General features: G+C 38.2%; 1 protein-coding gene across 2 annotated transcripts; it reads left to right on the forward strand.

Moving 5' to 3' along the window:
• The first annotated feature begins 6,766 nt into the window (after positions 1-6,766).
• Positions 6,767-17,092, forward strand: LOC18438238 (GTP cyclohydrolase I). 2 transcript variants are annotated; one of them, XM_088869854.1, is made up of 2 exons: positions 6,767-7,030; positions 15,572-17,092. In XM_088869854.1, the coding sequence occupies exon 2, from the start codon at positions 16,013-16,015 to the stop codon at positions 16,865-16,867; it is 855 nt and encodes a 284-aa protein (XP_088725980.1). In that variant the 5' UTR covers positions 6,767-7,030; positions 15,572-16,012; the 3' UTR covers positions 16,868-17,092. The 2 variants fall into 2 exon arrangements, with proteins under 2 accessions (XP_088725980.1, XP_006848489.1); XM_006848426.4 differs by having other exon boundaries at positions 15,615-17,092.
• Positions 17,093-17,765: the final 673 nt, after the last annotated feature.

Consider the following 17,765-nt stretch of genomic DNA (forward strand, 5'->3'; position numbering starts at 1 on the left):
AAAGATAAGGGTTTGAAAATCCTGTTTCTCATACTCCCTCTACATTTAGCGAGATAATGATTCAATTGAATCAAGTATACCAGGCAAACCTAAAAGAACTAGCCACCTACGACTTTAGAAGAATTTTATGTATTTATGAATGAAGATAATTATTATTCAATGAGTTAGGATACAATAGATGAACCTCGAAGCTACAGTGAAGTTATTAGCTCACATGACTCGGCTGAGTGGACTCAAGTCATGGATGATGAACTTGATTCTGTTGAAAGAAATCAAGTTTGGGAGTTGGTTGACCTCCCGAAAGATAGGAAAGTCATTGGTAGCAAATGAGTCCTAAAGAAAAAATTTAATACAAATGGATCTATTAATAAATATAAAACTAAGTTGGTAGCCAAAGGATTTACCCAAAGGGAGGGCATAGATTATGTAGAAAATTATTCTCTAGTAGCCAAATTTTCATCTATTAGGATCATCCTTGCATTAGTTGCATATTATGATCTAGAATTATTTCAGATGGATGTCAAAATAGCTTTCTTAAATGGAGAATTAAAAGAAGATATATACATAAAAAAACTAGAAAGATATGTAATTAAAGGCCAAAAAGACAAAGTATATAAATTTAAAAAATCTTTATATGATCTAAAACAGTCTTCTAGGCAATGACACTTTACTTTTCATAATGCAATAACTAAAATTGGTTATATAGTCAATAGGTTAGACCATTGTGTATAAGTTTGGAATAGTGAGAGTAATTTTATTATATTGTTACTATATGTTGATGATATTTTGATAACCGGTAATGATATTGGCATGATTAACGATACCAAGCTAAGTTCCCAATTTGAGATGAAAGATATGGGAGAAGCCTCATATGTATTGGGCATTAAGATAATAAGAGATAGAAGTTTAAAACTTTTACGTTTATTTCAAAAAATTATTTAGAAAGTATTTTAAAGAGATTTAAGATGAAAAATTGTAAGCCCATAGATACAACCGTTTGTAAAGGCTTGAAATTATCAAAGAAAATATGTCCATTAAATGATAGTGATAAAGCTGAAATGGAAAGAATTATATATGCTCAAGCTGTAGGATGCATAAATTATGTCATGTTGTGTATAATACCTGATTTGAGTTATGTATATGGTCTTATAAGTAGATTTCAAAGTAATCCTGGGATGGCTCATTGGCAAGCCGTAAAAAGGATACTCATATATATTTAAAAAAATAAAAATTACAAGTTGTGCTTCCAAGCTGACAATTTAGAGGTTACTGGGTACTCTGATGCAGATTTTGCAGAAGACTCAGATGATAGAAAATCAACCTCAGAAATTGTATTCATCTTTGGAGGTGGATGCATTTCTTGGTCTAGCAAGAAACAAGGTTGTGCAGCTCAGTATATTATGGAATCCAAGTATATTGCTTGTAGCTTTGCTACAACTTATGCCGTCTAGATTAAACGCTTCATAAATGATTTGAAGCTGGGTATAGCCGATAGACCTGTTAAATTTTTTTGTGATAATCAAACTGATATTTCATCAATTAGAAATGGAGCTTATAGTTTCAAGGGTAAGTACATTAAAATTGATTATCATTATATTTATAATATTATTGGAAAGAATGAAATAACTGTAAGTTATTTGCCATCGTTAGATATGATTGCAGACCCTTTGACAAAAGGGTTAGGTATAGAAATACTATCAAAACATGTAGCTTTGATGAGACTAGGAATATTTAACTCTAGAACTCACAAATTGGATATTTTTCTTTGATGCCTTGGTCATGTGAAGAAAAGCCGCATTAGCATGAGAAACCTCATAATATGACTTTGGATGTTTTTTGTTATGAGATGTATAACCGCACTAGAATGAAAAGCCTTATGAAAAAAATATGTTCATAAATGTTAAACTCATTAAGTGGTAAAAACTTTATGATATTTCAATATATCTAGCTCTCATGACCAAGTGAGAGATGTTGGTATGTATATGTGTGGCCAAGGGGCCTTTAAACGTGTCATATTTATCTCTCTTATAATTTAATGCGTATCACTAAAATAGGGAGGCTTCTTATATAGAGAAAGTGTCGTTATCTAACAGGTATAAAATAATCACCCACTTCCCTAGATTACAGGACCATGTTTCTCAGAGATTTCAAGAGGAAAGTCTAACGTTGGAGAATGACCCCCTTCTATCCCTCTTTAAGAAGGGTTTCATGACCATGAAGAGATAGACCACAAAATCATATTTGAATTCTCATTATTTTGGGAAAGGGCATGATCTCTGCGATCTCAAATCTCACGACACCATCAGTAATCTTAAGAGAGTGGTCCATCTCTTCCCTCAAGATTTCAACATGTTCTTGCTTAAAAGAGGGACTGTTTCTTGGAAGTCAAAGAAACAAGAAGCAGTGGCGTTGTCCACTATGGAGACTGAGTACGTAGAATGATGTTTGGCAGCCAAGGAGGTCGTATGAATTAATAAATTTTTTAATCGCCTTGATTTTGACCCCGTGCGTTATGAGGCAATGAGGATTTTCTGTGACAATACAATTGCGATTTGTATATCAAAAGAGCTATGTTTCCACAAGAACTCCAAGCACATGAATCCTTGCTTCTACCACTTGCGAAATGAGGTGAGATTATGATGGATTGAGATTAGCTATATACCTACAGAAGTAATGATAGTAGAACCTCTTACAAAGGGGCTTGCACCTAATGTATTTGTGAGACATGTGCGAGAGATAGGTATGAGAGAAAGTGAGGAAGAAATAATGTAAGGTCTTCAAAAGCCAAGTGGGAGATGTTGGGGTGTGTGTATGGTCATTAAAGGCCTTATAAGTGCTTATAATTAAACATTTTATTTAATGGAACTTGAACTCAATGGGAGTGTGGTCATGTGTGGATCATACTAAGCAAATGATATTTGTTGATACCAAATTGAGCTTGATGTACTAGTCAGTCTGTTGGAGAAAACACATGTTACTTGTGCATAGAGATTAAGTCGATAAATGTTATAATGGGTAATCCCTTGATGAGATCGGAGTATGCCTGGATGAATAAGCCGACGGTCTATGTAGCCCTTGTAAGTGATGGTGGCCCTCAAAGACGGGGACTAAAGCCTCATCCGTATACAATCACACGGCATGCACATATGATAGTCGTATAAAAGAAGCGAACCACCTTTCAATGTGAAGCATGTACATGTGCAAGAGATTACTCCTATGCACTATAGAGTTGTGGTTGTATCAGGTCTATGTGACGTTGGTTCGTCTCTAAAAGAGAACATGAAATCCACATACTGAGATTACATCCCATTATACATTGACTGACTTTGGTGGCCCAATCATGAGCCTTTACGATAGGTTATTGATCATGGGAATCACTTGGTCATTTTGAGAAAGCAATAGTAGATCGTGATCCACAATAGAAGGTGGAGTGCTCTAGTGTTGTGATTATTCCTAGATTATATGGATCAAATTCCCATCAAAAGTATTTAATTATAATTGTTTTAATGATATTTGATTTTTAGAATTGTTATTTGAATTTTTCTGATTCTCTGAGTATTTTATTTATGTAATTTGAATTTATAAAACCAGATATATTGAATTATCATTGTTTTAAATATTCAAGTAAAATTTATAATTCTTAAAAATTATGTATTTACTTTTTAAATATATATTATTGCATGGGGGCCCATTAGCGCACTTGAGCTCACCATAGCAATTTGGTAGGGGCCATGGGAATCCACCTTGGGTGGCATGCCCCACTGCTTTCTACTTTCTAAATTTTATACTCAAGCCAAGATGACTCGAGGCTTAAGGAATTATGTTTTGGAAATATTTGATTTTATAGAGGTTTTGAAATCAAAGAAGGAAAGTATGAAGAGGCTTATGCATGAGTACAGAAAGTACATTATTTTAATTGATATTTTAATATTTAATTTAATTGATGGAAAATTAGTTTAGGAAATGAAGGATAAAGGTTCTAACATCTTCCATTCGATCTTACTGGTTAATCTATAGAATAAAGGGCTTACATCTCTCACCACAAGTCACCCAAGATCAATGATGAAAATTCAATCTTACTAAAGTGGCGGATCATATGGAAACCCTAAGAAACTCTAATTCTCATTGAAGTACTATAAAAAGAGGTTCCCTCCACCCATTCTCTTACACACATCTCTCTTCTCTCTCCCACATCTCTTAGAGGGGCACACCCCACCTAGAATATCTCTCTCTCTCATCTCCTACAAGGGTTAGAGAGATAATATATGCTAGATAAAAATTTGTGCCCTTGTTTGCGATAAATTTGTGCCCTTATTTTAGAGAGAGAAAATTCCTTTCAGCACTTTTGTACCTTAGTTTTGGTTAGAGAAAAACCCTTAGAACTAGATTTTAGAGAGAGAAAAGGCATTCCACTACTCGTATGCCCCTAGTCCTGGTTGGAGAAAACCCACCATTGGAACTAGATTTTAGAGTACAGAAAAAACCTTTCATTACTCTTGTGCTTGTCTTTAGAGAGGTGGACTCCTTTTCCATTCTCTTGCCCGTGAGGGAGATATTGAAGAGATTTACATTTTATTTGGTTTTAGAGAGAGATGAGAGATTCAATGAGAGTATATTTAGAGAGAGAGAAGAGAGGATGAGGTTTTAAGACGAGAGAGGCATTGACCTTTTACCTTCTCTACAGGTTAGTTGGTCACACCTTAATCTTGTGTTCAGATTAAAGATTAATCCAACAGCTTAGATTAGGGATCTTATGCCATTAAATATGGCAGGGTCTCACAATGTCATTTCCATATATATATGTATATATATAAATAAAGACCTTAAAAACATCTAAATACTAAGGTAAAAATAATAATAATAAATTAAATAGAATAAAAGATATCACTTGAAATCTGGAGTTTCAGATTCAAATCAAGCCACTCTTCTCGTGCCACCATATCTTTTTTGAATACTTTTTGCTTGCTGGATTTTGGTAGATCTTGAGTTATTTTACCTAGATCTAATGATTCTAAGGCTTAAGGAGCTCGTGTATGAATTTCCTTAATTATTTCTAAGGTTGGGAGATAGTTTGTTATATTTTCCTAAGGAATTTGGAGTCTCTTAAGGTTTACTACAAATTTGGGATTTTCAAGGATTTTTTTTCTAATTTTTCTTGAATTTTTAGGATTTATCTAAAGTTTTTCTTAATTTTGAGAAATTTTTTCTGAGGTTTAACCAGTAATTTCTAGGGATTTTTCTAACTAATTTTTGGGCTTTTTTTAGTGTCATTTTTCTGGGATTTTAGATGGGATATTTATAGGCTTTGTCTAATGTTATAATAGAAAATAGTTAATTTGATCCAAAGGCCCATATGTAATCAAGAGTATAACATTTTTTAATTTTTTAGGATATTTGGTTTTAAACCGCCTAAAAAATGCTTATAAAAATGAAATAGAGCAAGCAAATCATGGCCGATGAGGTCGCACGACTCATGGCGAGGCATGCAGCCCTTGCACGACACACAACGCCATTATAATTGTTTTCCCAAGGCTTTAATTTGTTCATAATGGGGTATTATAATAATTTTCTAGAGGCACTAATTTGTTAATTAAAATGGGTTTGATTCGAGTGATTCTCGAAACACATTGAAAAACCACAACTCAGGATAAGCTTGGGACATTTTTTTGTATCAGACTTAGATTTGTACTTTCGTTATTAAGGTTTTTACAAATTCTCTTACACCAAAATTTCGAGAGGGGGTGTTTACGGCGTACTTTCATCCACTGAATTTCACAATGGCGAAAAGCGTAGAATAGAATCCGTACTTATGTGTTCTCCCTAGAGGAGAGGAGAGGAGACAACATTTACACCGCAAAAGATATATAAGCAATGTACGAGGTTTTCATCGTACCTTAACGTAGCAGTGAATATCCAAAGGTTGCGCACAAAGACACCAAGATCATCTCACCCAAATTATGGGCCACAACCTTCACGCTGGACGACTTTAGAGAGAGAAAAAGAGACGAGAGTTTCCACAAAACAAACAACAGACAAATTTTAGAGTGAGACGAAAGGGATAGGCTTTGAGCTGGAATTCTGAAAACTTTGTAGAAGAAAATTAGGAAGATAAATACGGATCGGTGGAGAGATAGAGAGAGAAAAATAGTGATATGATGGAATTCAGTTTACTTTAGAAAGAGAGAGAGTTAAATTTTACATTATAATTTATGGTTATTCAGGGACCTGGACAATTTGGATCCGATAATTGGGGTGGTAAATCTGCCAACAAAACCCACCTCCTACCACCTCTCGTTAAGGATTGAAGTTTTTTTAGAGAGAAAATGGCAACCACCTCTCGTCAAGGATTGAAGTTTTGAAGTTTTTAGAGAGAGAAAATTGCAACCCACCAAATTGTAGAGAGAAAGACGTTCATTCCTTGGATTGGGTAAGAAATCTATTTCATAGAAAAAGTGGGATAGGAGTAGGCCCCTCATCCTACCCAAAACAAAGCATTCAAGTACACACGCCTCCCAAAGCGTTTGCAGCCTTCCATTTTCCCAACTCTCTCTCTCCCTCCCTCCAATTGTTTATTCAAAGTTGAGAGTTGCGACCTCTCTCTCTCTAGGAAATCATCGTTCAAAGTTGAGAGTTGGGACCTCTCTCTATCTAGGAAATCATCATTCAAAGTTGGTTGAGACCTTCTTTCTTCAGTCTTCTACTTGTTTAAGTAGGCTTTGTGGTCCTGTTTCTCTCTCACATATATCTGTTTTTGGGATCTGGGTTTGAGGGTTAGGATTGGGTTCGTGTGCTCTTTCAATGGGTGCTTTGGATGAGGGGCGCTTTACAGGGGAGTTTGAGAATGAGATGAAATTAGGGTTTGGGTGTGGTTTTTGTGGGTTGCTTGAGGTGGAAGTGGAGGACTCTGAGACTTCTGTTATTGAGGGCGCTGTTAAGGTTTTGTTACAGGGTTTGGGTGAAGATTTTAATAGAGATGGTCTCAAGAAAACCCCTTTACGTGTTGCCAAGGCTCTTATTGATGGAACAAGAGGTACATCTTTTTTGTTTTTTTTGCCTTTGTTTCCCCATACTTTTTCTTCCTTTCAATTCGTAAATTCCTTTTTGAATTCAGTGCTTATCTTTTCTTTTTTTTGTTGATTGTTTGATTTCCTTTTTTGGTTTCCTGTTGTGAATCCTGATCTGGTTGGTATTTGGTTGAAATAATGCTGTTTGTTATGGGATCTTATAACGGAGATGGCTCATCTATTTCATGGTCAATCTCTTGTTTTATCGTTTTCTTTTTCCTTCTGAATTCTATAAGTAAGAATTAAGCTGGGTGATAGCTTGGCTTTTTCTTTTTCCTTTTTGAATTGGGTAGTTCCTTTTTTTTTTTTTTTTATGACTCAATATTAGAAGGATGGAGGTTCTATAGGGCCTACGCTTTATGAAACAAAATAAAGCCTCACCTCAAATCCTCGTCTAGAAAGCACCTTTGACAACAGAAATCTCCATGATGGATCTAAATCAATTGCCAACTCTGATGATGAACTTTGATACTCAATAGATATACAGATCTTGCGGATCTACAAGCTTTTAATTTAGTATGAAATGAATGGTCTAGATAATTTGGTATAATATACACAATTTTTTGTGCTTAAAATCCTTTTTTTTTTTCACAACTAATATTTTCAAGCCGAGATGATCGATGTAAAGGTTTTCCAATGTTTGCATTGTAATTTTTGATGAATTATGAGGTGAAGATTTACTTAATTTGATAGGGTTGCAGCCCTGTCAAACCATTTTCCATATTAGAATCCTATGAAATTGATCTTTGGGCTTCAAAAGCTATAGCGTTGTGGAATGAACGATTGTGTTCCCGTAAATCATATTTTTGTGACTTGTAGTTACAATTTTTGTATTCTGTCTTTTATGCTGATGATGTACTCTTTTCTGAACTTCTAGACTTGGAGTGTCTTGCTATTTTCTGTGTTATATATGTTTATGTCCTGCTTGGTTGGTTTCTTTGGAGTGGTGATTCTCTGACTCTCTAGCCTCTTATGTAGTTATTTTATAGGGGCTTTGTCAACCTGTTATTAACAAGCACATATGTGATTGTCAGTTTGTTACTTGTAAGTAGAGGGCTTTGTACACAGTTACAACTCTCTATGGGTCACAAATATCAAACATGATTATCTGTCTGATCATTTCAGGTCATGAGATTCTTCCATACTGGTGATCTCCAAAAGCAGCATATTTTCTAGGGAATTTTCCATGAGTAGCATACCGATCTACTAAAGAGAAATTTTGTAATTCATGCATTGTAGTACTTCCAAAGTCGTTCAATTGTCGAAATTTAGCAATCTTTCTAACCCCTATCTCCTTCAATGTTATTTCTGTTGCTTATGTTTTGTTCCTTTTTGTTAGAGGAAAATAGGAAAGGAGAGAGGGGGGGGGGGGGGGGGGAGAGAGATAGTAGTTCAGTGGGGAAGGGGTCTACATAGGAATAAAACTGAAGACCTCATGTTGTGGCGCCACAACACCCTTGACCACCAAGTCCTGAGTCCATTCTTGTTATTTCTCTTGCAGATTATTCATTTTGTTTACTGAAGGAGTGTAGCAAGAAATCGAGTTAATGAATCTATGGAACTGCATGGACTGACAATAGTTCTTGTCGTTCCATGTTCTCTCCTCTTGAGATCTTGATATACAACCAATGAGAGGCATTAAATTTTCCTTTTAGCATACGGTGTTTCTTCTTCATGCATCATATGATAAAAATTAGGCGAATGCTTGATCAGATTATAATATTTGTCACCTTATCTTGAGGTTGAGTCATGTCCTCATAGAGAAGTAGTTGCTGTTTTGAGAGAGTGGAAATATTTTTTGGGAACTTGCTGGCCGGTCATTGGGGCTGGCCGATGTCCAGCTTCATTCACCATCCGCACCCAATAATGTTTTGTTGACTCATCCTGATTTCTGCAGATATTGCTCCTGTAGGTAACATAGTTTCTCATATATCTATCATGATTAAGACTTGAGAGAATGAGCTGTGTGTCATTGAAAATTGTGCCAATGAGAGAATCAGCCTACATGAACTTAATGTTCTCTTAGACTTAATAATTGAAGTTACGAGGTTTCAAAATTGTGATAACCCTTAAGTTCAACTTTCTTTAACAACAATTAACTTTTAGGATGAAATAAAATTTGAAAGAGTCATCACTATTTTATCATTAAATTTATAGCTATCAGAAGGAATCATATATTTGGGCCCGGGAAGTAAAAGGAATGAGTTCAGCTTCTTCTCCTCCACACTTCTTTTTCTCTGTGCCCGTTTCGCATGCGCTTCGCACGCCATTGGTGCTTTGCTCGCCTCTTATTCATTGGACGGTTCGGATGGACTTCGCTGTTCTTCCCAACTAAAAGAGAAAGGGTTGTATCAAATTGAGATGTCAATTCGCTTTCCTCCACCAATGAGATGGGGAATTAGTTTCCTCTGTCCCTTCATCTTTCTGAATCAAGGCTTGGCTCGTGTCGTTCCAACAACTGGCAGTTCCACAGAAAGAGGAGAGATTAATATAAAATACAATCAAATTCCTAATTTAAATAAAAAATACATTAAGGAAGTGTACTACTTATTTTATTTAAAAATAAAAGCCTACAGAAATCGAATATTTTAGTCCCATGTAATACAAGGGAACGTATTATAATGAGAGAGAAAACAACCTACTATATTAGGAGAAAAAAAGATCTCCCAGAACACCTTATTTATCAGGACTCTAGTGTGCAAACAGAGTTTCCTACTTCGTGAGCAGAGAGGAATGATCTAAAGGCTATCATTAAATCAAACAACATTGATGGGCTTCTTGCATGATGATGACTCACACCGATATGCATCCTAAGAAACTTAGTATATGTAGTAGAAATAATCTGAAAGTTTCTTAAAATCATGCACCTAGAGTACATTGCTGGCCAGTAAATTTAGAAAATACATAGAGTTTTCCCTCTTAGATCTGAAATGGAATTATCCAGAAATTCATAAAACACACTTGGAGTGATTCTCAATATTTTCCAATATATTGATCGAATTAAGGAACATAATTCCTTGAGGAAATGGATTAGGAGGTTAAAAGTGATCCTGCCTCAAACTATTGTCCATTATGCCCGCTCCTTTGGCTGCCTTACATGTACAAATTCCTTCTGGGTAAGTTAGAAAACATAAGTGTTTGAAATTCCTAGGCTCCACCCAATGTCCGCAAGGTCGTGGAAACTCCATTTGACCACTACTATAGATTCTCCTTCAAACAGTTGGTTCTTCAAAAACTTATCAGAAACTGCATGAGCAAGAACCAACTGTATGGCTTTGCAATTTTAAGGTCCTTGTTTATGCACTTCTCATAATCAATGACCTTAAAAAGAAGTATGCATTTCTTATTTTTTAAGGTAATTGATTATGCATTTCTTATTGGGAAAAGGCTATGATGATGATGATGATGCATTTTCATAATTCTCCCAAAGCCTGCAGGGCCGTTCTACCTTTAACCTGATGGATGTTTGGGTGGCATTTTTCAGTCTACTAGTGTCTAAGGATCTTGTATTTGATCCCTTTTTTTGGCTCTCCTTTCTGTGCAGCAGTCATGTATGTTACCCCTTGCATTTCAATTCCTTTAGATGTTTTCCCTAACCACATATTTGTCCTGATCTTTTTTCGAAAGCCTCTAGCTGCCTTCTTTCTCCATATCCACTATATACTAGCCTAAAGGCCACCCACCGTAGGAAATGCCCAGCTCATTCCGGCATACTATACTCCAGATGTATCAGGCATTACCCAATCAATACGAAATGATCAAAACATACCTGTTTAAAACTTCCTCTTCTAGACTTGAATTTGCATTGTACCAACACTTTCCTGCAGTTCCCTGCACAAAGGGTGTGCTATTGGAGATCATCTCCCTATTCTGCTTGTGGTTAATGCTAAGAATTTTATTTCGAAAGACAGCCAATGAAAAATATGTCTTTCAAATTTAACCAATGGGAAATACAAACCCAATCATGGGCCTTCTTCCTCTAAATACAAATACTTGACACTGAAAATCTCAAACACTTACTAGTTTCCCACATAACAGATGCCCCCCACCCCTGAAACCTTAGGGGCGCCTGGTTGCCTAAGCAGCCAGGACCCCTGGCTGTCTAGGCGGCCGCCTCTGTCTTTTTTACCACTGGGTCCCAGAATAAGTGTATTGTGTCGTTTGCTTCAGGACCCTGGTGAGTCGAGTGGCCTCAATTTGGACTAACAGTTTAGACAGCAATTGTTTGCTTTCATTCTAAATATGAGATGTTGTTCCTTCACATGTTGACACACTCTGGATGTTTCAACTTGATGTGCATACTCTATTTGTCAGATATCTCAATGTTGTGGCTCGAAAGGAAGTGATCCTCCTCACTCCCTCATATCCATTAATTTGTCACTTTATTTTTATGTCTGTATGTTTTGGTTGATCAAGGGTTATTCAGGGACATCATAGTTTGCAGATAATGTGCCTGAGAGCTTGTCTATGTGTGTGTATGGACAGATCTAGAATATAAACTATTTGAAGCTATGAAATTTGAGATTAGTTAAAAACTGAATTTTTTAAAAAAACAATCTGATGATCTAAGGGCTTTTCTAGGCTTCTAGAAGTTCACAGATCGCTGTTTAACTTCACCCTTCTGGTATGAACCATCACGCTTCACTTAAATATTCAAGAACTACAATGATGAAGACTAATTAAACTTTGTTTTCCTAATAACTGCTAAGATTTTTATGAGTCGTGGTTCTGAATTTTACCAACCAAGAAACAAGTTACTCCCTTCTGTTTGACTCATGCTTACCTAAAAGAAAAGTTGGAAGTGGAAAAGACAAATACAAACATGATGGAGTCAGAAAGTCTGTTGTTTCAAACCATTCATAGTAGCATCCGTATTAGCCAAATTATCATCCGCCTTGCTTGCTTTCCTTGCACATAAGGTGATATTACCAGGAATGGTAACAACAAGTCAATATTCCCTCCCCAGCAAACTCCATGGTGTTGGGCACTCCTATTTAAGCCACCATGTACATTCAGCATCAACCCCATCAATCAGTACTAGTTTTAAGAACCCTCTAGTGAAAATCTGTGCTCCAACCAAGATTCCCTATGCTTCCACACATATCAAATTACAAATGTGATTCAGCCCCACATGCGTCCAGTGAGCTGACCAGTAAAGAACCCATACGAAAGCATTATTACAAAATCTTTCCAAAACTATTAAATGAGGCCAATTTGAAACTCTATACCAATTTGCAGTTGCCATCAACTTTTCAGTTTTAGAACATCCAAGACTAACATGGCTCTTTTGGGCAAGTGGTGGTGGCACCATGCCACTGAACCCAACCATCTTTGGAAGTCGGTGTTGCAACAGAAATACAACCTGCAACCTTCCTCCTGGCTCCCCCGTTTGAGGCCATACAGCAGGGCCTCTGGTTTCTGGAGCACTCTGCAAAATACCCTTAAGTCCTTCAAACTGAATTCTCGGATTCTTGCTCGCGATGGATGCTGTACCAAATTCTGGTTGGACTTGTGGATAGGTCCCTCAACCCTGTGTGATCACTTCCCATCCCTATTCCTTCTCTCGGTGAACCAGCAGGAGTTAGTGGCTGAGGTGTTCCAAACTCTCGGCCACAGATGGATATGGAGCCCCATATTCAGGAGGTCCCTTTGTGATGCTGAAATGGACAAATTTATTAACCTATCCACGCTTCTGGATGAGCACTTCATTCCCTTGCGAGGCCACGATAGGCTCATTTGGTGTCCCTCCTCCTTCCTTAGCTACTCGGGCTTGGTTCTCCTTGGTGCCACGCAAAATTCAGTTCTTCACTTGGTTGGCCTTGCACCAAAGAGCTCTAACGGTCGACCTCCTTCAGAGAAGAAGCATCCCCATTCCAAATCGGTGCACTTTGTGTCTCGAGGCGGAGCAGACAAATGCACACCTCTTTCTCCACTGTCCTTTGTCCTACTCCTTGTGGGGCTTCTCCTCAACCTTTTCAACTGGCAGTGGGTAACACCCCAATCTATTCCTTGTCCCTTTTCCTCTATGCAGCCTCACCCTTGGGTGGAATCGGGACGTTCACTTTGGAAGGCCTCTATCTTTGCTCTCCTCTGGACCATCTGGATTGAGCGAAACAGTCGGATCTTCCAATGCATATACAAGTCCCCTGAAGTGCTTTTCGATCAGATCAAGTCCCGTGTCTCATTTTGGGCATCCAACCACAAAGTCTTAAAAGATGTTAATCGATCAGCATTCCAGCTCAATTGGCAGCCCCTCTTCCACCTTTCGTAACCCAGGGTTTCCTGGTCGCCCCCCACCTCGGGATCCATCAAAGTTCAACTTGGATGGGTGTTCCCTGGGTAATCCCGGCCAGGCAGGCATAGGTGGTCTCTTCCAGAACAATGAGGGCCACATTCTTGCTTCCTTCTCCAAATTGATCAGTCACTCCGATGCCCAATCAGAGGAAGCCCTCGGGCTTCTAGAAGGTCTGTGATTATACGCCTTGCAATGGACTTGTCCTCTCATTGCATAAGAAGATTCCATCTATGTCATCTGATGGGCCTTGGCTGTAGCTCCCTATGCATGGGCCTTGGCTCTTATTTTCGAAGAAATTACCCATGTTTGTTCGGGGATTTCGATCTCATGGAGTCACGTTTGGCACTAGGGTAATTCTCAGGCGGACTCCCTTGCCAAAGAAGGTTCCTGTAATGCCTTGACTGTGGAAGATTACGATCGCATCTTAAAGGACCTGCCAGCTCTTCTTAGGAGTCTTAGATTTTACAATGTTCTTTCTGGGTTCCCTGTGGGGTTACCCGCCCTAGTTGGTTTTTTATCTAGCGCCACCTTGGGGGTCTCTCTATTGTACCTTTGCATTTATATTAGGAAAATGTTAGCACTTTCAAAAAAACAAAAAAAAGCATTCAAGACTAGGCTATCAATATGTTCTTGCTATGGCTTTGGGTCGGAAGTTCCTAACCAAACCAATCTTTTAACCCACCCCTCTTAATCAAGCCTATATGTATCATCTAAGTGATGATTCCAGTGGTGTTTGATTATCTCAACATTAGTGAGCTAGGTTCGAAATGTCAACCTCAAGTGAGTCACTGATCCACAAATTGTTTTCGTTGTAGTGAACAGACCAGTTCAAGGCTCCAAGCTAAGTGAAGAAAGAAAAGATTCTTGTCTAAAGATTCTTGTCTCTTTCTGGAATGCAGCTTTTCTATAATTATTCATTCCAAATGCTCCAAGCCTGACTGGACACTTCAACACACCAATGCAGCAGGCACTTCAAGATCCACCTGACCTACGATCACTTCTTCATAAATGACGAAAACATGGTTGCCAAAAACCTCTTCATTTTGCTCAGTCAAAAACATTGGATGGGCCACTATTTGTGCTTAGGCAACATAAAGGAAAATAAGTATGCTTTGGACCCCAATTTGGTTCATACGTGGCTACTTATGATTAGCTCCCCATTTCACAACACTGTTTCTTCAGAAAACACCTAAAAACAGTGAAAACATTTGTGGGGTTCACAAAAGAAATTCCTTGATGGTTTTACACTAAAAATGGATAAGACTTGCTGGTGAATATGCAGTACATCCAAATGGGGCCTGAAAGTCTTGGAACAACCCCCTTGACCTCCACGTGTAGTTGCGCTGATAGCGCAAAATGGTCCCCTAATTCCTTCTCTCTTTGTAAGATGAACATAGCAACTTGAAGCCGTAGCAAATTGAATGCTCAACAGCTAAAAGTTGATTCTTACAGACCAAGGCAAGATAAGATAGAGCCTCTGATGTGATATCAACTACCAACTTTCTTTCATTAATACAAGAAAAAGAAAAGAAGAAAGGAATAGATACTGACCCTCCTTTCCTCTCAAGTGCTTAAGTGAACTCCATTGAACTCCCTGAAGAATTTTCCTGGGTAACCCTTTAAACTCTCCCAAAATATTTTGGTTAAAACATCCTAAAGTGGCCTTAAGATTTCTACCTCTCACTTTCTTTCCATTCAAATCCCACTCCCGCAGAGGGTGGCTGAAAAGATCCCAAATTCATCTATTCGGAACACTTGTCTGCTTTATGGTAAAAAACATTCTTCGAACAACTGCATTATTGGGATCTTTTTCCTTCTGCTTCTTCTTTTGCTGATACACTCATTGTTGATCATGCAGTCATGATAACACTGCATGATCAACAGGACATTGTTGTTATAAGACGTCACCATGTACTGCTAGTCTGTCCTGGTTTGATATTTCTATACTCTTACAAGAAACACATGCATATGTATGACGTTTCTTTCCTGTGTCTTTCCAAGCCCTATTTAAGTTGCCGCATGACCTCTGTCATTGTAGTTCAGATTAGTAGCAAATATATTTCATTTTGCGTTTGCTATTCGTTTCTTTTACCATATAAGAGGAGATTTATAACTTGCCATTTTTTTTCATGATGAACAATATGATAGCAGTTTATAGCTAGAGAGCCTTAATAACAACTTCCTCGCTTCTATCAATAAAATTTTTTCCTAGCCTAACACCAGTTGACGGAGAGCACCGGAATCGCGGTTTTCAGGTTACAGACAGCAGGTGAATGACATAGTGCAAGGTGCCTTGTTTCCCGAAGCTGGTGTGGGCAGTGGGATAGGTCACGCTGGAGGAGTCGGTGGGCTGGTGGTGGTTCGAGGCATTGATCTCTTCTCATATTGTGAGTCCTGTTTGCTTCCATTTAAGGTCCAGTGCCATGTTGGTTACATCCCATCAAAACAACAAGTTGTGGGGTTGAGCAAGCTCTCTAGAGTGGCAGATGTTTTCGCTAAGAGGCTCCAAAACCCTCAAAGACTTGCCGATGAGGTGTGCTCCGCATTGTATGAGAGCATCAGGCCATCAGGGGTTGCTGTTGCCCTTCAGTGCTGGCATATCCAGTTCCCCTCTGATCTTGAAACAAGTGATTCAAACCATATTGCTCAAGATATGGATGGTTGGGCATCTACCTCTGTCTTTTCAGGTTTGGGATTGTTCAAGGATAAGGCATGTGATGTTTGGTCTGATTTCTTAGCCCTTGTGAAATTCAAAGGTGCCATCGCTCTGGACAGGAAAAGGGCCTCTTCTTGGTGTCCATCTCAAGCTGTGGTGATGCCTGAATGCAATGGGCATGGCCTAACAAGCTTGCCCAATCCCATTACTGAATCGAACCTACGGATCTTGGCCAAGTTGGGTGCCACCCATTCGACTATGATTGCAGCTGTGACCTTGATACTTCGAGCTCTGGGTGAAGACCCATTGAGGAAAGAACTTGTAAACACACCCCGCCATTTTGTGAAGTGGCTGATGAAGTTTAAAAGATCGACTCTAGAGATGAAAGGAAATGGTTTTCACTATGGTTCAGAGGTGCCAAACCCAAATTGTATTATCAAGGAATCAGGTGAAAGTGAGAGAGTGAGGATGCGTTCTGAGCTAAATTTGCCATTCTGGTCTCAATGTGAGCACCATCTACTGCCGTTCCATGGGGTGGTGCATGTGAGTTACTATATGGTAGAGGAGGCAGAAGCATTAGATAGGTCAAGTTTGCAAACAATCGTTCATTTCCATGCATGCAAGCTCCAAGTGCAAGAGAGACTTACAAAGCAGATTGCTGAGAGTGTTAACACTGTTTCGGGTGGAGGAGGTGTTATGGTTGTTGTAGAAGCTAGCCACATTTGTATGATATCTAGGGGTATCGAGAAGATTGGTAGCAGCACAGCCACTATTGCGGTGCTAGGTCAATTTGCATCTAATCCTTTGGCAAAGGCAATGTTTCTTCAGATGATTTCAATCAGGACTTCTTGAAAAGGGGGGGGTAAATCATTGCCTCAATGTTTGATCATTTCATTTTTTCTTAAAATTATTTCCCTTTCTTTCTACTGCAAAGAAAGCAGCTGTAAAAGGAATAATGTTTGACCGGGGCTTGCTTTCTATACATGGCAAGTTGGTATATGGTTTGATTTTTTCAGCCCCCTATGATGGATCAGTTTACTGTTGGAGAAATTGTGAAAGGCAAATGGCTTCAACATCCATCTTTTAACTTTTCTCTCATTCTTGAACCCCACCTATATGCTTATCTCACATGAGACGACTCCTTGTTTATCATAGTCATTTCAGTTTAATTTTTCGTGTCTTTCGGTTTTACTAATGCCATTAGTCAAATTTGATATAGTTTTATCTCGCTAAAACTTAGAATATGTACGTTCTTGTGACCGCAATTTTTTTTTAATTTCTTAGCTTTTATTAATGACTAAGAAAAAGAAATTACATTAGGAGACAAGAGAAGGCAGGGAAACACCCCTTTTAGCCAAGGAATTAGTCAAAGAATTAGCTTCACGATAAGCGTGGGAGAAAGAGACTCTCAAAGGTTCCACCAAATCCATGACCTGCAACCATAGGGAGCGAAACTCTCAAGGAACTTTCTACTCCTTTTTGCAGCATCTAATGACATTCAAAGAGTCCCCTTCAATCGAGCAATTTCTACAAAGATTCCTATCAACCATAATTTTCACCCCACTCAATAGAGCACTCAATTCATCAAAATTTACAGTTTTAATCCCTATCAGACGGGCATAGAAAAAGAGAATATTACCCAAATAGTCTCTCAACACAACCAATCCCAGTTACACCCGGGTTACCTAAAGAATTACCATCAAAGTTAAGCTTCAAGCTTCCATTAGAAGGTGCGGTCCAAAAACTGTGG

The sequence above is a fragment of the Amborella trichopoda genome, chromosome 6 (assembly GCF_054954075.1).
Source record: "Amborella trichopoda isolate Santa Cruz 75 chromosome 6, AtrichopodaSantaCruz75HAP2 v2.0, whole genome shotgun sequence".
NCBI classification, from domain to species: Eukaryota; Viridiplantae; Streptophyta; class Magnoliopsida; order Amborellales; family Amborellaceae; genus Amborella; species Amborella trichopoda.

Bases quoted from the DNA above. Each gene is read 5' to 3' on its own strand.
- LOC18438238 (XM_006848426.4), top strand. From the start codon at position 6,799: ATGGGTGCTTTGGATGAGGGGCGCTTTACAGGGGAGTTTGAGAATGAG. The intron at 7,031-15,614 runs GTACATCTTTTT...CGCGGTTTTCAG, and splicing joins TCTTATTGATGGAACAAGAG to GTTACAGACAGCAGGTGAAT.